This window comes from Plecotus auritus (assembly GCF_963455305.1).
Source record: "Plecotus auritus genome assembly, chromosome: 7".
Lineage (NCBI taxonomy): Eukaryota > Metazoa > Chordata > Mammalia > Chiroptera > Vespertilionidae > Plecotus > Plecotus auritus.
Genome location: NC_137774.1, coordinates 16,617,927 through 16,639,873, shown reverse-complemented (window position 1 = coordinate 16,639,873; position 21,947 = coordinate 16,617,927). Strand labels below are relative to the sequence as shown.

General features: G+C 39.2%; 1 protein-coding gene across 11 annotated transcripts in view; it reads left to right on the top strand.

Annotated features, from left to right (window-relative positions):
* ATP6V0A1 (ATPase H+ transporting V0 subunit a1) overlaps positions 1-21,947 on the top strand; it is a 61,667-nt gene that overhangs the window by 14,432 nt on the left and 25,288 nt on the right. For 6 of the 11 annotated variants that reach the window (XR_013961180.1, XR_013961181.1, XM_080679701.1 and 3 more), the window contains exons 3-10: positions 4,196-4,274; positions 5,468-5,565; positions 6,118-6,246; positions 12,462-12,565; positions 12,881-13,007; positions 14,820-14,902; positions 18,170-18,263; positions 20,596-20,808. Coding sequence is in view for 7 of the 11 variants with exons in the window: in XM_080679701.1 (XP_080535827.1) it covers positions 4,196-4,274; positions 5,468-5,565; positions 6,118-6,246; positions 12,462-12,565; positions 12,881-13,007; positions 14,820-14,902; positions 18,170-18,263; positions 20,596-20,808 (927 nt within the window). In the remaining 4 variants the exon portion in view is untranslated. The remainder of the gene's footprint in view (positions 1-4,195; positions 4,275-5,467; positions 5,566-6,117; positions 6,247-12,461; positions 12,566-12,880; positions 13,008-14,819; positions 14,903-18,169; positions 18,264-20,595; positions 20,809-21,947) is intronic. The other 5 variants (XR_013961178.1, XR_013961179.1, XM_080679703.1 and 2 more) reach the window with 1 other exon arrangement.

The following is a 21,947-nucleotide window of genomic DNA, read 5'->3' as shown; positions in this document are numbered from 1 at the left end:
TTTGCGCACCTCCGTACCTCAGCTTTTCAGCGCTTGTGCACATTTCAGTGCTCTTTTCTTTTTCCTTCTAGTTGTAGAACTTCCACTCAGCCAGCTTTCCCGTGGTTCTGGGTGATAGACGTTTTGTCTTTTAGTTGTAGTTTTGAAATTGTTGTGCGAGGCAGCAGTTTAGGTGTTTACCTATGCCACCATCTTGATTCTCTCTTTGTTTTTGAAGTTAGTTTTAGTAATTACATTTTTCTAGAAAATTGTCCATTTATTATTTAAACTTTCTGAGACATTATTGGCATAAAGCTGATTTTAGTATTATATTTAAAAAAATCTTTTCTATCTGTAGTTGCCTTTTTTTAAAAAAAAATATTTTTATTGATTTCAGAGAAGAAGGGAAAGGGAGAGATAGAAACATCAATGATGAGAGAGACTTGACTGGATTGGAACCTGGGACCCTTCAGTCTGCAGGCCTATGCTCTAAACACTGAGCCAAAGCAGCTAGGGCTGTAGTTACCTGTTTTGTTCTCTCAGTCTTATGAACATTTTGGCCATTTTGTTTTTTCAAATAACCAGCTGCTAAGAAAAATAATAATAAAATAAAATACTAATTAAAAAAACATTCAGCCTTTGATCGGGGGCATCTTCTCTAGGACTTGTTTTGTTCTCCTTTTGTTGTTTTCTACATCCTGTATATTTTTCTAATGTCTTAAATTTGAACATTAATTTTTAGTCTTTTCTGTTATATGCAATTAAAGTTATACATTTTCCTTTAAATACCACTTTAGCTGCATCCTGCAAAGTTTGATCTTTAGCATTTTCATTATCATTTTATAAATTATTTAAATTGCTTCATATATGTCAGTCATTAAATACTAATTTTTTTTACTGTTATTAAGATCTTTTATAGGGAATTATTGCCATCATTTACAAATAAATCTTTAAACTTATACATAAGCTGCAATTTTGTGATGGAAGGATTATTCTAATGAATGAAGTATTGCATCAAGAATCACATATTGCCGAAACCGGTTTGGCTCAGTAGATAGAGCGAAGGCCTGCGGACTGAAGGGTCCCGGGTTCGATTCCGGTCAAGGGCATGTACCTTGGTTGCGGGCACATCCCCAGTGGGAGGTGTGCAGGAGGCAGCTGATCGATGTTTCTCTCTCATCCATGTTTCTAGCTCTCTATCCCTCTCCCTTCCTCTCTGTAAAATATCAATAAAATATATTTTAAAAAAATCACATATTACTTATTAAGGACCAGAGTTAACAGAAATGGTTCTTTTATAGGCAATTACTAGGCTTTTCCCAGACCATGGTAAACAACCACTCAGCCTTGCAAATGTGACGCATTATTGTCTCTAAACATACATTTGTGTCACTCATTAAGTATAATTTGCTTAAATAAAATAACATAATTTGGTTTTCTTTTGTAGTTATTTGAGAAGGAGAAAACCATGTGTTAGTTCATCTGTAGCATCAATTGAACTGGACTTTTTCAGTTGCTTAGAAAAATGAAAATCTCTTCTCATTATATTAAATACAAAATAAATATAACACTGTTTCATGGCAAACATGATTGCTGTTTTACTTTTTCAAATGTGGGCATGACTGAATACATTTGGAACTAGTCATATCACCATTAAAATCACAATTTAGAAACAAACAAAATATCATTTTGATTTCTTCTTTGAGTCATGAATTACTTAGAACTATTTTAGAATTTCCAAATCTGTTAAGTTGTATTATGTGAATTTCTAATTTAATTGCATTGTAATCAAATAACATTGTCTGTATAGTAATAGTTTTTTACTGAGACTTGCTGTATGACCTATTTTGTGGTCAGTTTTGCAAATGAATTATTGAAGAGAAAACTGTTGGATGAAGGGAGTAGATGTATACATGTCTCTGTGTGTATGTATTAGATTAAGCTAATTATGTTGTTCAAATTTTCTCTATCCTTATTTAGTAGATTTGATGTATCAGTAATATAAAAGTTACACTAAAATTTCCCACTACATAGACAGGCTTGTCAGTTTCTCCTTGTAATTCTGTTCATTTTTGTTTGAAATATTTTTAGGATGCCTTGTCTGAAACAGGTTGTGGGTGGCCGTAGTTGAACTTTGCCTTTGATTATGAAACCAGTAGTTCACTTCATGTTTATTGAAGTGGAAATTTCTGAATGAGAAGCCGAAGTACTGCCTGCTCGGTGAAAAACAAACAATTTATTAGGGACCCACAAATTTAGAATTGTGCATCTTCATGGGAATTTTTCTTATTATCATATGTAGCATTTCTCTTAATCTCTAATAATGCTTTTTGCTATAGACTCCTCCTAATATTAATATAATAATACCAATAATTTCCTTACTAGTTTCTCTGTCATCAGTTTCTCTCTTACACTTCATTCTTCACACACAATATTATTCTTCAAAACAGTAAATTTTTAAAAAGTATATTTAAAAAGTCAGATCATTTGGTCTATCATATATATATATACATGTAAATATATATATATATATATATATATATACATGTAAATATATATATATGTATTCTTACATATTTATTGATTTTATGGAGAGAGGAAGGGAAAGGGATAGAGAAATAGAAACATTGATGGGAGAGAAACATCAATCATGCTTCCTTCATGCCCCCTATTTGGGATCGAGCCCACAACCTGGGCATGTGTCAAACCCGTGACCTCTTGGTTCAACCACTGAGTCACACCAGCTAGGCATGTCATGGTCTTCCTCCTTCCATTCTGTGTATTTCTGCTTGGTGAACTTTGCTTCATCCGCCATCGTCCCAGCTCAGGTGGTTGCCTTTGCACATTTTTTTTCTTTATCTCCTAGGTAGAACTAGTGTTCTTCCCTACACACACACATCTTTTTTATGGAGGTAATATTTGTATTCAGTAAAATGCAAAGACCTTAAGAGTACAGGTTGATGATGTTGGTAAATTTATACACCTTTGTAAGTACCACCCAGGCAAGACAGAATATTTGCTGCAGCCCAGAAAGTTACCTTGTGCTCACTACTGGTCAACCCCCACCCTCCCTTAGATAACCACTGTTTTGATTTCCACCATCATCAATTAGTTTCGCCTATTCTTGAACTTCATGTAAATGGAGTCATACTTTCAAACTCTTAGGTCTTACTTTTGTTCCTCAGCCTAATGTTTTTTAGATTTATCTGGTTTTGTGGGTAGCTATAGGTGATTCTTTTTTACTGCTGAGTAATATTCCATTGTATGAATATACCACAATGTCTTTATCCATTCTCCTATTGATGGATGTTTGGATCATTGCTAGTTTGGAACTATTATGAATAAAGCTGCTATGAACATTCTTGTACAGTCTCTGTCAATGTGTTTTCATTTTCTTACACAAATACCTAGCAGTAGATGCTCAGACATGTGGTGGGTAGGTATGTTTAATTGTATAAGAAACTGCCAACAATATTTTACTTACTTTTTAATAGCATTTGTCACAACAAAGTGTATTTATTGTGCGTGAAACTGAGGTCCTAAAAGTTAGGACATTTTTTATTCTTTATATTTACACAAATGCCTAATACAGTGTACGGCACATATTTGGTGCTTGCTCCATAAACATTGAAAAAGTAACTATAGTAGTTCTTTATTTGAATTACTTTTATGGAATTTATCACATGCTATCTTATTGGTTATGTTCATGTTTTCTCTCTACTATATTGCAAGTTTCTTAATGAGTAGGAACTTGTTTTATTCTTGTTTATATTTCACATTGCTTTGAAAATTACTTGAATGAATGAACCAGTCTGCCACTTAGAAGGTGAAGAACCTGGAAAAGAAGAACAAGAGAAGTTTGCCTTCTGTTTCTTCTGATTGGGAAGAAGGCGGGAAAACCGGCAGAGCAGCTATTACATTAGTGGGCCCGATATTTGGTGGTGGTGGAGGAGGGGGTTCATTGAGACTTTTGGCCTAGGAAGAACATTTTGTACTCTGTGTAATTTGCCTCCATTTCAGTATGTTACAGAGCAAGGAAGCGGTTTTTGTCTTTAGTTGGTGCATCTGGCTCCAAAGCGGGTCAGTAGACAGTTCTTATTAGCGTTGCATCATGCATTGACACAACACCAGGCTCTTACTTTGCAGGATGTGCTGCTTGTGAAACAGGAAATAGATGCAGTGTTTGAATATTTGGTATTGTGTTCTTATTTTGCAGTTAAATCCAGATGTGAATGTTTTCCAGCGGAAATTTGTGAATGAAGTTAGAAGATGTGAAGAAATGGATCGAAAGCTTCGTATGTGCATTTTGGTCTTGATGATATTCCTATAATGAGTCATTTGTCTTAAATCAGAGACACCAGTGCTCTTAATAAAGGGAGGAAATCCTACAGGAGAAAAAGAAAGGAGAAAAAAATCTTGTGATCCTGATGTTAAGATGACTTTCTAGTATACAAGTAGATTTTGTGGTGTTTGGACCAGGTGGTGCTTAATGGAAACCTTGTGTGAGATAACAAGGCTGTAAGCTGAAAACACTGCTTTTGTGTGTGTGTGTGGGGGGGGGGGAAGGGTTGTATAGCAGAATTACATTATAGAATTCTGAGAGATGGAACCCAGACCACCATCAATTTTTAGATGTCAGCATAGCCACCTTTTAATCTGCGCTATTTATGTATGAGGGAAGAAACTAACAGTTACGGCTCTATTGAGAGTTAGAATGTTTATATGCTTTCTTTCATTCATTTCCTACAACATCCCTTCAAAATGGGCATTAACCTCATTTAATAAGTGAGGAAACCAAATATCAGAGAGGTTAAGTGACATGGACCAAGAAAGAATGTAAGTGGCCATGATGGAATCAGTATTTGAATTCAGGTTGTTCTGTCTGGCTCTAAAACCCAAGATCTTGCTATTATACTATGCCAGCTCTCAGTTAGCTGATAGGTGAATTTGGTCCCCATCCTAAAAAAAGTCGGTAGTTGTCACATGAAACACTTTTCTCCTCTGGTGTCTTGGAGCCTTATTCTGCCTCTTGCTTCTTCTTTGTTTTATTTCATTTAAATGTAATGAAACCCTTTGATCTGGAGTTGTCTTACTAGTGTGTCAGTTGTCAAATAGTCTATTGAATTGGCTTTTCTGTAGCTCTGCCCACAGTACTTGTGATGAGGCCATCATACCCTGGGGCAGCAGTCACAGGGGTTGCAGAGCTGAAGCAAATTGGACTAGTTTGAAGACCAGAAGAGGAAATGAGGACAGTAGTGGGATGATAACCCTTTTTGGGGTAGCTGTGCTTTAGAGATTGTGGGGTAGGGGGATGAGGAATATAGAGAAAAAAGGATTTACATGTTCTGCTTCTTTTGTGTAAAAGTATCTTTCTTAGAATGAAGCTTTCTAGCCAGGCTTGGCATCTCTTCCCCGCCCCCCGCCCCCCTCAAACATTGGCAATTCCAGGCATATGCTATACACGAATGTTTTGATTCTGTCATTTTAGGATTTGTTGAGAAAGAGATAAGAAAAGCTAATATCCCAATTATGGACACTGGCGAAAATCCAGAGGTGCCCTTCCCCCGGGACATGATTGACTTAGAGGTAAACAATTCTGAGGATGCCAGATAAGTGTCTTGCTCTTTAAATGTAGAAATTTCTGAATGGATAAAGAGTAGAGTAATTCTAGCTGTCTCTGTCAGCATTATTTATTGATTGTAAGTTTCTTGTAGCTGGAATTAAAATGAAGTTTCCTTTTTATGGTATAGAACAGCATGTTGAACAGTATCATGCGCCACTAAATAAATGCTTTTTGGTTTACTGAAACCATATTGGATTAATGTCACTTTATCTAGTAATTTTTTAATCTCATCGACTAAATAAATGAATAGCCAGTGGATTTCAATATTTATTTTATCCATCTGAAGTCTCCTGAGAATTCAACCAAGGGTATAATAGAACATATAAACAAAGATGATTTTAAACAAAAATTTTAATGAAGAAAATTGCCCTGGTAAAATCACATATTTGCAGGGTAGATATAAGATATCTGTCATAGTAGCTAGAGTTCTGTTGAATGGATGAATTCATGTCTTTCAGAGCAAGCTCATTGAGCTTAGTTTGAGTTAATAGTTTGATTTTTTTATTTTTTTGTAGGCTAATTTTGAGAAGATTGAAAATGAACTGAAGGAAATCAACACCAACCAGGAAGCTCTGAAGAGAAACTTCCTGGAACTGACTGAATTAAAATTTATACTTCGTAAAACTCAGCAGTTTTTCGATGAGGTCAGACTATTATTTCTTTTAGTATTTGAGCAGCTGATGATGTTACACCTGCACAAGTGGGCCATATTTTTATTCCAGTAATTATTTTAATTTGCTAGTTTGAAAGCAATACCATTTTCACATCCTGTTTTAGTTGAAGAAATGTCAGATTATGTTCCATTTTTCATGCAGTACATAGCCAGACATAATTTTGTATATTTTTGCATTTTCTGTAATTTTTCATCTCAAGATGGGGAAAGGAACCCTAAAGTAGTTGTATTAACATAGTTAGTTAAAAGTTTTACATTATATTTTAAGGTAAGTAAATGTTCAAGGTTAAAGTCAAAGCAATAAGAAACATTCGGTTACATGTGAAATTATAACAAAGGTTTAATCTCCAAACCTTTTGTCATCAAATTTTAATTTTATTTCTATGTTTGCCCATCAACCTTCAAACACACTTTTAACTACTTTAGATAGCACATATCACACTTTAACTTTTTAAGTTTTTTTTTTTTTTTTAATACTATATGGAAATATTGGTAGGATGCTTGTTTGGAATCCCTGGATTTTCATATAAACTCAACTGCATTACCAGATAGGGAAAAATGTTAATAAGTTCCTGGATTAAAAATGTAGGTGACTAAGTTGCCAACAGCTTGCTGAGGTAACCCCATGGAAAGGATTTGGAGCAAGGCTTTCAAAAAACTTCCTTCTCCTAATTAAAAGTGGGAAGGAGTCTTAGCTTTCAACCTGGACATGATTTTTCTGATGGCTTAAAATATGGGTAATTCTCTCTTTTTTAATTTAATATTTTTATTAATTTTTAGAGAGAGAGGGAGGGAGGGAGAGAGAAAGAGAAAAATTAATGTGAGAGCGAAACATTCATTGGCTGCCATTGGCTGCCTCCTGCACGCCCCCCGCTCCCCCCTCCCCGCCCCAGGGATCAAGCCTGAAACTCGCATGTGCCCGCACCAGAAATCAAATCGGCACTGGGACAATGCCCAACCAACTGAGCCACACTGGCCGGGCTGGACAATTCTCTTTTTTACAGGTGTTTTGTTTTTTTTTAATATGTTTTTATTGATTTCAGAGAGAGGAAGGGAGAGGGAGAGAGAGATAGAAGCATCAATGTTGAGAGAGAATCATGGATCAGCTGCCTCCTGCATGCCCCCTACTGGGGATCGAGCCCACAACCCAGGTATGTGCCCTTGACCGGAATCGAACCCGGGACCCTTTAGTCCACAGGCAGATGCTCTATCCATTGAGCTACACCGGCCAGGGCTTTACAGGTGTTTTTGCCACCTGCTTAGCAACATACGACACTTCAGAGATTGTTCTAGTCACCGTTCAGTGTACCTTCCCATAAAGTTCTTTATTTCCTTTGCTCAAAACAAATTTTTTTGTTTGGCAAAACTTTTAAAAAATAGAAGGCCCATTTTAGTCAGTATCTACTCTTGTTCTCAGTTCCACTTTTAATTTCTGTGTTTTGGTGAAAGAACAACTTCCCACTGTTCTTATATTAGAATAGGGGTTCTCCAACCAGCAGCATCAGCCTTGCCTGGGAACTTGTCAGAATGCAAATTACCAGTCTAAGAGTGGGCGTAGCAATCTGTTTTCATAAGATCATCGGGAGGCAGGCTAGTTTGAGAACCACTGGGCTAGAGAAAGTCAGCTGAAGATGTGATACATTCCTCAATAGCTAAGGCTTTGACTTAGAGAAGCCATGCTAATTAAAAAGATCTGCGGGGGGTGAGGGAAAGAGGGGAAGGTCTTATGAATTTAATTGCCTGGTCCTCCTAAGGATTAGAATCTGGCAGTATTTATCAAGAGAGGTTTAGTGTGAATATTCAGCTTGCTCACTGAGCTGAGAATTTGAGACCACTGATAACTTCTTTCACTAGTCCGCAATTATCGTCACATAGAGGGTGTGGGGCAGTGTGATTAACTCTTTACAAGTGTTTCAGGGCTTTTGCAACAGGCATGATCACTTAGGCCAGTGGTCGGCAAATTCGTTAGTCAACAGAGCAGCAAACCACGGCTCGAGAGCCGCATGTGGCTCGAGAGCTGCAGTTTGCCGACCACTGACTTAGGCATATGGTTTTAATGAAAAAGTAATCTGGAATTCCAGTATGCTCACTGCCTACACATTGTATTTATCTTCATTAATTCACTGAACATTTGATAAACCACCTACTCTTCGTGAGGCGTATGATGAGTAAGACATGTTCCCTGTGCTCAAGGAGTGTATCCATAGTTCTGCGGAAACATCCCGAACCAGTGCCTCCAGTGCTCCTAGATGTGTGCTTTTCTAAACGTGTTCAAGCTGCTGCCCACAGATGCAATGTAAACCTGGTCTCAGGATCAAAGCTCAGCTGCTTTTAGCATCATTTAGGACTTAATTTTCCCTCCCCCCTTCTCTTTTCCTTTTGATACAGTCTTTTGTTTACTGCTCAGATGTTGCTGAAAAGTATGAAAACGTCTTTCATAACCTCCCGAATTTAAGAATTGAAATGGGCTTCTTAGTCTCGTTCATTCTGGGAGAAATTCTTAATAAAGATTGACAAATAGACTCCCTTAAGGGAAATAGTTATTTAAGCTTTAATGTTATAATTTAAAAAAATAATAAAAATATAAAAAGGAACCCCTTGGAAAAATGACATAAGATTTTAAAATCATGAGTTATGGATTTTGGAATTTTTTTGTGCTTTATAAGTCTAAACGTGACATGCCCATGCTGAGAAAGCAGGCTTAAATCTTCATGACCTTCATGCCCAATCTAAGATGAGTTGTTCACTTTTGAACACAAAGCCTTGACTATGAAAGGTTCTTCCACTGCTTTTGTTATCAGTCCCTCTCACTCTTATCACCCTCACCACAGCGCAGGAAATCCGGCAAGAACCACTCTGCCTTTTCTCTCTAACTGCACAGTCAGTGCCTTGCCTGCTCTTGCCACTAGCTCGTAACCTCAGCCAGGTCCCTTTCAATAGCCCTTGCCCTGATGTCACTAAACAGCAACCTCAGGCGTCCAGGCCACGACAGGAAGCTAGACCTCAGAGTAAGCACATGCGCACATGGAAGGGCACACTTTAAAGAATGCAAAAGATAAGGAAACTTGAGACCCTCAAATCTTGGAAACATAGATTTTTCATGAGATTTTCTTCCATGCCTAAAACTAGAAGGTTTGCAAATGGCCTAAAACACTACCAATTTCAAAGCCTTCTTTTTGGTGAATATGATTAATAATGTATAATAATGAGTTAGCAGAAAATGGCTAAATCAGAGAATGATTCTTTCCATCTTTTGGTATAGGGGTTCTGATTGGTGAGGGGTGTGGAAGGGAAAGGTAAACACATTGAATATTCTTATGATTTAAGATGATTACAAATTTGACTTAGCCATTTCTTATCCAGAGCATTTAAAATGACTTGTTAATGATTATCCTTTTCTCAGTCTTCTTGCTTATGAAGAACTGTAAGAGCTGGAGAGATTTCTCTGCATCTTTACCATAAGCACCATAACATATGAGAGCGTAAAGAAGACTGGAAAAGTAATGGTTAATGGCATGCAGATCCCTGCCTTCTTTTCTTTCTGAGTTTTCCATTCATCTGCTTTCTTTACTTTTCTTTTCCATCTGCCATCTCCTTTGGGGTTTGGGTGAATACCTTAGGTGATGAAGTGTAATCTCTCTCTCTCTCTCTCTCTCTTTCTCTCTCTCTGTCTATCTCTCTCTTTTTAAAGATTTTTAAAATTGATTTTTAGAAAGAGAAGAAGGGAGTGTAATTTCTTTCTTAACATAGATGGAAGTAAAAGTGTTTGCTCTTAGTAATTAACGTAGCTTGACCTGGACTTGTGCTGCTTATACTTAAGAGTGGAAATAGACCTACTGAAGCTCTGCTACTTCCTTTTTCAAGGCATGGTTTCAGTGTTCTGATTGGGGCAAGGGGTAAACCAGAGGGCATAGCAAGTAACTTAGAGGAACATTGGCAGTGTCGTTATTGTTACTTCAGAACCCAGTTAGGATTTTGCTATTCGACGACATGGTTTTAGAGATTGCTTAAAGGCCTTCAGTTAGTGGTTCTGGTCATCCTATTTTCTCATGAGGCACGATTATTTTATTAAAAATCTTTTACTTTTCTCTCTAAGACTTAGGATTTTTTTCCATTTTTTTAACCATCACCTGATGATATGTGTGTTTTATTTTTTGTTTGTTTTTTGTTTTTTATTTTAGAGAGAGAGAAAGAGAGAGAAACATCGATTGATTGCCTCCTGTGTGCACCCTGACCAGGGATCAAACCCACAATCTAGGTATATGCCCTGACTGGGAGTTGCACCCGCAACCTTTTGGTGCATGGGACGATGCTCCAAACAATGGAGCCACCTGGACAGGGCAAGACTTGGGATTCGTAAGTATGAAGTAGTGTAATTATGAATTAGAAGATTATTGCAAGTTTCTATTTAACTTTAATTCTGTTTTTTTTTATACCAAGAGAGTCCCAGATACAGTCTTTGGAGTAGTTTAATTGCGGTTTCATCTTTGTCTCCTTAGAGTACATGTTTGCTTTGAGTCTGATCTTTAGGATTTATTTAAACCAAGTCTCATGAACTGCACAGGGAAGTAGGCAGGAATCTTGTGAGTAGCAGTAAGTTTCACTGGTTTTTGCCAAGGGACATCCCAAGAGCACATTGAAATGTGGAAGTCATCTGGATCCTCAAAATAAATTGCCTGTAGCTAGGAGTGAGCTGGTTTGACCTTAAGTAGAAACAAGAAGAACCTCTAAACTTCCATTTGACAGCAGGTGGTAACCTGTGGCCCATTATCTCATCTTAAGCTTTTCCAAATTTCATGACAGTATTTCTAGAACTGCCCTTCCCTTTTTAAAAAAAAATCAAAGTTGATCCTGTTTTTAAAATTTACTTTCCAAAGCAATTGCCTTCACATATTAAGGCTTTCAGACTTACATTTGAAGTTCCAATGAGGTTTTTTTTTTGTGTTTTTTTTTTTTTTATAATGGGTTGACAGGAGTAGAATCTTGAAATTTGGAATGAAAATGATGGAGAAAAATTTTACTGATTTTTTTGTTTGTTTGGTCACACAAGAAGTGCATGGATATTAAAGTTGGAGAGGTCAGGCAGTGGAGAAATCAATTGGCCTTTATTTTTAGGGCAGCTTCCCCTTCCTGATGGGAGTAAAAGGTGGTAGTTAAGAAGTGTTGTGTAAAGAGAGGCTAGGAAATATAGACCTAGCACATCTGAAAAGGTCCCTTTCCTCCTTCATTTCATTGTATAAACTCATGGTGGAAATCATTTTAAATCTAAACAATTAAACTAGCCCACACACTGTATATTGGCTTAATATCTGCTACTCTCTCCACTTCACTTGTTTCAGATTATCGGATTAGCTATGTTCTCAAGAATCCTGCAACTGTAAAGCCTACATGAACTTTTTAATACTCCTAGATTCCTGCTCAAAAGCTAGGAAATTCTGATACTTTTTCACTTTTTCTTCCCTTTATGGATGCAGTGGAGGCCCAAGCCTATCCAGCTATTGTACTTCTTACCCTTTTGGAGAAAGAAATACTCTTTATATCTCATGGAGCATTTTATACAATGGCTGAAAGTCCTCATATTCTGCATTTTTAAGAGCACACAAAACCTAGGTATCTGGAGATGCCTCTTCTGCCTTTCTCCAGATCACACACACTGTGTGTAAGACAGTGACGATGCCTTGCTTTCTTCCTTGGAACGAGAGTCTCCATCTTTCACATTCTCACACAGGGAAAATTCTAGTTTGTAACTGCCTGGGAATTGGATGTTGAGAGTTTCTGCTGAGCTGCCTCCTTTTTGCTCAAAAGGAAGAAACACTTCAGCTTCTATCCACATGAAAAGGTATTTCCTGGTACTTTCATGGCTCATTTAGGAAAATATAAGAGAAAAAATGGCTTCCACCAAGTAAGGTTTATACATGTCACCATCATTTAATGTTTTATTATTATTATTATTATTATTCCTTATTTCTTAAACCATTTCCCCAGATGATTTTCTGGGGCAATTATGCTTTCTTTACCTCTTGTTTCTTTTGTTTTCTTTCCTTATTCTTATCTTCTTTTTGTGGGTACATCTTCTCTTTTGGTGGTTTGTTTCTCATCTTTATTTTCTGAACTTATCTCCTGGTTCCTCGTTCCCTGCATGCCACTAACTATTTTCATTAGATATTAATTGATTTGTGAATTCAGGCTGAATTGCATCATCAGCAGATGGCGGATCCAGACCTGTTGGAAGAGTCCTCATCCCTCTTGGAGCCAAATGAGATAGGAAGAGGCACACCTTTAAGACTTGGGTAAGTACCACTTCAACCCTCCATACTCAGTGGGGTCAAGTTCATTTTTACTGTTCAGAAGAGCAAAAGGTTGGCCTTTACTTGCTTCCAGAATGCACTCTCCTCTGAGCCTGTTGAGAGGTGTTCCTCAGTTGATTTGGATTGTGTTCTTGCAACTCTCTTCTGGGACCCGAAGTAAAACTTCAGTCTTTTTGACATAACAGTGTGTAATCAAGTTTGTCATCCTCGTACCTCTCCTCACTTTCCTTCTTTGTCTTAGAGCCTTCCATCCCATGACATGGAATAGATTTCCCAACCTGGCTCTTCTTCCCACAGCTTCGTGGCTGGTGTCATTAACCGGGAGCGCATCCCTACTTTTGAGCGCATGCTTTGGCGGGTGTGCCGGGGGAATGTGTTCCTGCGACAGGCTGAAATCGAGAACCCTCTGGAGGATCCTGTGACTGTAAGACAAGGAAATTATGTCCCATGGAGTAGGTCTTGTAAAGGGCGTTCAGAGCAGTAGCACAGCCTGGTGCCACCTGACTCTGAACCTCCCACAAAGGAGCCCTTATGTTTACCCCTGCTTTGATCTGGGAATTTGAGAGATTGCTCTTTTCCTCTTAACTTCCATCATTTGTGTACATATGATGCATATATGACATATACATGTACATTTTAAAGCTATGCTTGTGTATTATTTTGAATGTAAATACGTTTTTTCCCCAGTTATTTTAACCTTTAGCTTTATATGTTTTGTGTTACTTATCTGGGACCAACAAAAAAGTAACCTTCTGTGTAAGTTAACTTAAAGTAAGACATCTGGTTCCAAGTTTGGTAATATCAGTATATAAAAAGGAGAGTTCCTAGATTGTGATCTCTGTAAGTTGATGAAATTTAGTTGGTAAGGTTTTTATTGTCTACTTGTTTGTTGGGAGATTTAGAAACTTAGTTTAAAACTACATATTGTGCGAGGTAGGATGATCTTCCCACCCAATGCTCTGGAAAGTGGGAATAGCTTAACATCTTAGCATTTGACATAATGGGACAGAGTTCTTAACATAAACCTATATTAAGTATGGTGAGTTCTGATTTCAGGGATCGCAAGCAATGAAGATTTAATGTTCTGCAAAAAAATTTACTTCACTTTTGTATTAGTATTATTTAGAAGCCTGAAGTTGTTGTTCTAAATTATCTTTTGGATTTCTTAAATTAGTATTCTTTGCCCTACCTAAGAAGAGAGATTGAATTGTGAGACTTCTCAGAGTGGGTGGGTCCTGCAGCTAAAAATAATCCAGTGACAGTATATGACTTTTATCCTCAGTATTGAGTAGGAGCGTAGTGACACTTAGGTTATGGTGAGTCCCCTCACCCAGAGGAGCAGTCTTACAGTCTTATTGAAGGCTGGCTTTAGGCTGTGAAGACATTGTGGTGTGCAGTCACACCTAATGTGGACCTGTTCTCAGGAATGTGCAGCCAGGTGTCTGGGCAACAGAAACCATTTTATCAACAAATTGAGGAAAGGGTGCCTGGGATCTCGTAGCTACAGCAGAGCAGCTGCACCAAGAATGTGCACCAGTTTATTTCTAGAGGATTTAGGAATTTAAGTCTTAAGCCTTATCTCCTTCACTCGTCATTCCCTTTTATCTTCTAAAGTTTTGTTTTCTTATTCTTACAAGCTCCATAGGAATATGAGAAAATAGAGACAATCTTGGTTAACACCAAGTATAGCTGATGTTTCTCATCTTTCCTTCCAGACTTCAAGTGTAAACTTGGTATTTGGAATGGATTGCGTTTCGCCTTGCCCCCTAAAGTCTAAATCAGAATGGATCATGAAAATCTACATCAACACTCTCCCCAACTACTCCGTTCCTTGTAGTTACCCAGTTCTCTTTATCTGGGAATTTCTAAGCATGGGAGCAGACAGGAATGTCTTTCTTCTCTTTCTCTGTACTTATGGCTTTCAGGCAATAGAAGATTTAAAGTGGAATTGGTAAATAGGGCTAAATTGTACTAAGAGAAGAATCATCTTAGAGTCTGGGTCAAGCCCCTGGTTGAGTTTAAAAACAAATATAGGAAGTTTTTTGTGACAGTAATTACAGGGCAAATGTTCTTGTAGTGGAGCTTAAGAAATGGATGGAGGATAGTGGTTCAAGTACAGGGTTGCTGTGTTCTCAAAGGATTTTTGTTGTTCCTGTATCACCAAGAAAGTAAGTTATTTAAGAACTTTTTTCCTGGGTTACAAGTTTGAAGTCTTGGTTTTCGGTTTGGGGCCTAGGGTGACTACGTGCACAAGTCTGTGTTCATCATTTTCTTCCAAGGTGATCAGCTGAAAAACAGAGTCAAGAAAATCTGCGAAGGGTAAGAGAAAAATGCCTCCCCTAAGGGTGCAGGCTAACTCTTCTAAGTCTTATAGTCTATAGAATAGTGAAACACAAACCCTTACTTTAGCTTCACATGGTGAATACATCTTTTAATAAGGTTGGGGCTATTTTAAACAATTAGGAATGGCCCAAGTTCAGTTTTTTAAGTGCTGTCAAAACCACAATTTCCACCCAGGCCACTGTGGCTCAGTTGTTTGAGGGTCATCTTGTACACCAAAAGGTCATAGGTTCAATTCCCAGTTAGGGCTCATACCCAGGTTTCGAGTTTGATCAGAACCAGTGGATGTTTCTCTCTTATATCGATGTTTCTCTATCTCTTCCTCTTCCTCTCTCTCTCTCTCTAAAATCAGTACACATATTTTTTTAAAAAACACAACACAATTTCCTTTTCTCGGAAAAAAGTAATTAGGATTCATGATTTATAAATGCTCCATTGTTCTGGGACAGTGGTTCTGTGTACCCAGCAGTGTGCCACGGCACCATGCCCTTAAACTTTTCTGAAATTCTGCCCGTAAGATCTTTCTTCAGTGCCATTTTTCTAATACAATTTGTATTACTGTTTTTTGTTTGTTTGGTTTTTTTGTGTTTTTTTTTTTTAATTTAATAAACCTTCATTGTTCTGATTATTACAATTGTTTCTCCTTTTTCCCCCCATAGCTCCCCTCCACCCGGTTCCCACCCCACCCTTTGCCCTTACCTCCCCCCGCACTCTCCTCATCCATAGGTGTATGATTTTTGTCCAGTCTCTTCCTGAACCCCCCATACCCCTTTCCCCCTGAGAATTATCAGTCCACTCCCTTTCTATGCCCCTGATTCTATTATATTCACCAGTTTATTCTGTTCCTCAGATTTTCAATTCACTTGATTTTTAGGTTCACTTGTTGATAGATATGTATTTGTTGTTCATAATTTTTCTCTTTACTTTTTTCTTCTTCCTCTTCTTAAAGAATACCCTTCAGCATTTCATATAATACTGGTTTGGTGGTGATGAACTCCTTTAGCTTTTTCTTATCTGTGAAGCTCTTTATCTGACCTTCCATTCTGAATAATAGCTTTGCTGGGTAGAGTAATCTTGGTTGTAGGTTCTTGCTGTTCATCACTTTGAATATTTCTTGCCACTCCCTTCTGGCCTGCATAGTTTCTGTTGAGAAATCAGCTGACAATCGAATGGGTGCTCCCTTGTAGGTAATTAACTGTTTTTCTCTTGCTACTTTTAAGATTCTCTCTTTGTCTTTTGCTCTTGGCATTTTAATTATGATGTGTCTTGGTGTGGTCCTCTTTGGATTCCTTTTGCTTGGGGTTCTCTGCGCTTCCTGGACTTGTAAGTCCATTTCTTTCACCAGGTCGGGGACGTTTTCTGTCATTATTTCTTCCAATAGGTTTTCAGTATCTTGCTCTCTCTCTTCTTCTGGCACCCCCATAATTCTGATGTTGGTACGCTTGAAGTTGTCCCAGAGTCTTCTTACACTATCTTCAACTTTTTGGATTCTTTTTTCTTTTTTTTGCATTTCCGGTTGAGTGTTTTTTTTGCTTCTTTGTATTTCAAATCTTTGACTTGATTCTTGCGTTCCTCTAGTCTGCTGTTGGGTCTCTGTATAATATTTTTTATTTCAGTCAGTGTATGTTTAATTTTTAGTTGGTCCTTTTTCATATCTTCGAGGGTCTCGTTATATTTATCGACCTTTTCTAGGATATTCTTGAAGAGCCTTATAACCGTGGTTTTGAATTCTATATCCAGTCGTTTGTTTTCCTCCATTTCTTTCGTTTGTGATCTGTTTCTTCGTCTCCCCATTTTTCACTGCTTTGCTGAGTTGGTAGAGTAGCTTTGTGTGCTAGGTTTCCTATATGGCCCAGTGGGTCGGCCTCCCCAGTTAATCTGAGGTGGACACTCTTGGTGCACCCCTTTGTGGACCGTGTGTACAGCCTTGTTGTAGTTAAGTCTTGATTGTTGTTGGTATCACTGGGAGGAATTGACCTGCAGGCCAGTTGGCTGTGAGGATCAGCTGTGTCTACACTGGGAGAGTTTCGGTGCTGGAGACAGCCTTATAGGATTAGCCTTGCCAGATTGCAAAAGCCTCTGTGCTCAGCTTGGAAGGGGTGGAGTCTCAGGGCGGAGCAGACAGTCTTGGCTTCCCGTCAGCCCTGCCCTTGTGCGAGTCTCCAGACCTCTGCCTTCCGCGGTTCCTGAGTTTCTGCCTTACAGTCCAGATTTCCCCAGTAAGAGCGTGGGTCCCCAGGGGCTCGCCTGGAACTGCGGTTCAGTGCAGTTGGAACTGGGGTTCAGTGCCGTCAGGAGCTTCCGACTCCCTTCCGCTAGGGATAGCCTGTGGTAACCTCCACAGTCAGTCTTTGTGCACACTCGCGCCTCCAGACCCCTGCCGCCGCGGCTCCCCTTAGTCTCTGAGTTTCCGAGTCTCCGGGTGCCTTTCTCTCTACCTGACAGTCCAAACTCCCCCTGTATGAGCCTGGGTCCACAGGGTTTCGCCCGGAACTGAGGTTCAATGCAGTTGGAACTGGGGTTCAGTGCAGTCGGAGGCTTCTTTCCCCCTCCTGCCAGAGAAAGCCAGCCAGGCACTCCGCCGCCCTTCCTCTCTGCGCGCGTGTCTCCGGACCTCAGCTCTTTGCCGCTCCTTCTCCGTGAGTTTTCCTCTTTCCTTCTAGTTGTAGAATTTCCACTCAGCCAGCTTTCCTGTGGTTCTGGATGGTGTCCATTCTATCTTTTCGTTGTAGTTTTGAAATTGTTGTGCGGGGCAGCAGTTTAGGTGCTTACCTATGCCGCCATCTTGGTTTCTCCTCTGTTTTTTGTTTGTTTTAAATATCTTGATTGATTTCAGAGAGGAAGGAAGAGGGGGAGAGAGAGAGAGAAACATCAATGATGAGAGAGTCATCAATTGGCTGCCTCCTACATGCCCCCTATTGGGGATCAAGCCCACAACCTGGGCATTTACCCCAACTGGAATCAAACTGTGACCTCCCGGTTCATTGGTGGATGCTCAATCACTGGGCTGGTTTTTGTTTTTTTAATCTAAGGAAATTTAATAGCTACAGAGAATACCAAGATAGTTCAAATGTTACTGCTCTATCTGTAGGCTACTTACCATAAATAATTATTATTGATTATTATACCAGTCTGAACTAATCCTATTTTGGTCCTTCTAGTAAATTAGGATTACTTTCTGAGATTATTTAACTTGGATAGGTTAAGAAATATCCGTGTTCCTCAGGCTGTGTCTGTACATTTCAGGTTCCGGGCCTCACTCTATCCCTGTCCTGAGACACCCCAGGAGAGGAAGGAAATGGCTTCTGGAGTTAATACCAGGATTGAGGATCTCCAAATGGTACGTAGAGGGCTGATGGGAATTCGTTTTTGTGTAATACTAAAATAGAAGACCAGTCTCCTTCCTTGAAACACAAACAGTTTATTAGGCACCTGCAGTAGCTCAGGGTACCAAAAAAGGAAATGTCTCCTTGGGAGCTGGGGAAAAGTTTCATGGAATGACTGCTTAAAAAGCATTAATCATTCTCAAAAGAGACAGGAATGCTGTGCATCTGAAATCGTTGTTGCTTAGAGTATTCAGTTCTCTTCATCATGAGTCAAAAGTATGCTTAGTTAAGAAAAAAAAAATCAAATAATACAGAAGTGTATACAAAGTCAGTTCCACCCTGTCTCTCCCCCCGCCCCTCTCTCTCTCTACCTCCAGAGGCAGCTACTCTCAACCACTTGGTGTGTATCCCTCTGGTCACCTTGGATCTCAGCCGCACAGCCTAGCCAAAGCGTCCTGGTGTAACTCTTGTACCCAGGAAGAGACTGCATTAGATTTTCCCAAAATCACAGTGTGTGTGGTTTACACACACCGTGGTTGTCACAGGGTTCTGAGAAAGGAGTCATGATTTATGGGTACATGGAAGGAAAAGGGTGGCCAGTTGGAGTGTTGTTTCCTGTTGAAAGAATGTGATGAGTGCCCCTTGAAACATTAATAAACAAACCAATCCCAAAGGCATTTCTTTCCAGTGGCAAAATTGTCAGAGATATGTTGTAATTCCCATTTCAACTTCATCTTTCCCTCCGACCCCCATTGTATGTGACCCACCAACTTGACCTACTTCCAGTTCCTTTGAGATATTCTTATCTGTTTAACCCAAACTGCTGGTGGACGATAGGCCATATTATATGTTCTGGGTTCTAGGACTGTCTTATCCCCTCCCAGGCTTATGGGTAGATTTGAAAGAGCATGTGCAACCCACATGAACTGACCTGAAACTTTAAAAAGGGATTGAATACCAGGGGGTGGGAGATAGGGAAAGAAAAACCCAAATAGAACATTGCTTCCCAGAAGTTGTAATAGTAATTGTGAAATTGTCAACAGCCAGAAGGAGAAAAAGTAGTTTTGTTCTTTTATTCTCAAGTGACTTAAGAGTTTACCAAGGATATTTTTTCCCCATTAATTTTTAGAGAGTGGAAGGGAGCGAGGGAGGGAGAGAAAAAGGGGGAGGAAGAGAGAAATATGTGAGAGACACATCAACTGGGACTGGGAATCAAACCTGCAACCCAGGTACATGCCCTTGACTGAGAATCAAACCTGAGACCCTTTGGTCCCAGGGCTGATGTTCTAACCATTGAGCAACCAGCCAGGGCAGGTTTTTTTAAAACCTCTCAATGTAAGTCACATTCTACTGCTCAAGATAATTTGTCAAGAAGTAGTTACTACTTTTTTTCTGAACTGACTTGAAGAACTATGATGGACACTTGTGCTAAAATGATTAGTATATAGCTTTTTCCTTTTCAAAAATGTAGAGATTTAAGATAGATTTTCATGCAGAAATGTGAGTGGTGGGTTGCTTGTCCAATTCTGGCTTAGCCTCTTTTCTACTATTAAAATCTTAAATATTTGGTGGTAAATACAGTAGCTGTAACGTATCCCTGTCCCATTCTCACAATGTCATCTTGGCAATGCGATTCCTCTGAGGAACTCTGTACTGGTTTCCAGAGGATCAGCATTGAAACATCCCCCCACAACGCCCCCTCCCAGCCTGACAGGAACATAGAGCCTTATCTGCCCCATGATGGCAGTGGTATGTGGCAGTCTAAATTCCCTCTAAAGGTTCCGGATCCTCCTGACCCCAGTGTCTCCTGTCTCCGGTTATGGGGTCTCTCTTGGCATAGGCAGACAGTGGTGTTCAGCACTGCCTCTTTCCCATGGTTCCCTGCTGCTGGCTTGCCTTCAGGGGATTCTGCAGCTTGCTGTTCTTCAGTGTGGATTTGTTGCTTTGTCAACGTCTGGGCCTGTGATGCTGACTTCTTTGAGTGTGAGTTACAGGCTCCACCTGGAAAGTGACCACTCTTTAATGGGCCAAGTAAAAGCCAATGAACTCCATTGTTGTGCCATAGATTTGGTGGTAAGATTAAAGGTATGGTATAAAGGTAAAAACCATTTTATCAGGCTTCTTTTGAGCTTGGAGCTAAATAAAAATGAATGTTAGTAACTAGAACTCTAATTCCTTGTAATTTGACCCTTAAAAAAAAGTCATTCTAGTCAAAGGAAGAAAAAAAAAAACAAAAAACAGATTCCCAGCAACCCTTCTCAGAAAGTTGTGCCTTTTGCCATTCATATCCTGAGACTTAAGACTGGTGTTAGGAAGATCCCTCCCATGTTCCTTTCTCTCTCAAAGGTTTTGAATCAAACAGAGGATCACCGCCAGAGGGTTCTACAGGCAGCTGCTAAGAACATCCGTGTCTGGTTCATCAAAGTGCGGAAGATGAAGGCCATCTACCACACCCTGAACCTGTGCAACATAGATGTGACCCAGAAGTGTCTGATTGCAGAAGTCTGGTGCCCTGTCACTGAACTTGACTCCATCCAGTTTGCACTCAGAAGGGGCACGGTGAGTTCCCCACAGCAAGCAGTGCAGCCTATAGCTAGGAAAAGAGGTTCCCATCAACAGTAACATTAACTAACCACATTTTTATAGCATTTTTACTTTCAGAGTTCTTCAATATACACATCGTGTGTCCTGACAATGCATTTTGCATATGTGTCCTTTTTTTCCAAATGTGGAAATTGTACTTTAAAAAAAAAAAAAAAGATTAAATAACTTAATCATGTATCCATGATTCTTCAGGGTAGCTCATGACCAGAATGTCAATTTCCTAATCCACATTCTCGGTCCGTTAGTATAACCTGTGGTATGACCCTGGCAGACTCACTTACTAGTCAGAAGTACTGCTCTGTTCAAGGCACTGATCTAGATAGAGGTGTGAAAAAGAAGCCCTCAACTAACTTACAATTTCCTTGGAGAGGCTAACATGCAATCGTACAGTCAGACTGTACAGAAGACAGTCTGTACTCAGAGTGGTATATGTGTATGGAGAGAGGGTGCTAGCTCTCCCAACTAAGATAATGAACAAAAGCTTCAAGAAGGTGGCATTGGGGCTTTGAAGAATGGGTGAGATGTCGATTTACAATGATGAGAAGAAAATATGGACAAAGGCAGGAAGTACAGTACGACATTCATGGTTGGGCAAAAACAGAATTATAATGGGCAAACTGAAATACTAGGATGTGAACTAGATTAGGTAGAACCTAATTGAGAAAGGTTTTAAAATACCAGATTACTTTTTAAATTCTATTCCAGAATGAATGGAGAGGCTGTAGAAGTTATTTAGCAGTGAAAGGACATGACCAAAGCAGTTTTAAAGGAGTAACCTATTGATAGTGTCTTGGTTGGGTTGGGGAGTAGAGGGAGTCTATAGGTGGGGGTCAATTAGGAAGTTATTTCAAACACAGAGCAGTAAACCGTAAGGGCCCCTGGGATAAGAACTGACAATAGGAAAAGAAAATAATGATGAGTTTGTGAGACATTCTGAAGGAAGAATCAATTAGGTAAACTTGGTTTCTAGCAACGTGTGGGAGAAGTTCAAGAAGAAATAAACATAAATGTTTCTGAGGCATCAAAGCTGGGTGGCTGGTAGGATAATGGTTCAATTAATGGAAGTAAAAGTTCAGCAAGAGAAACTTAGGGGA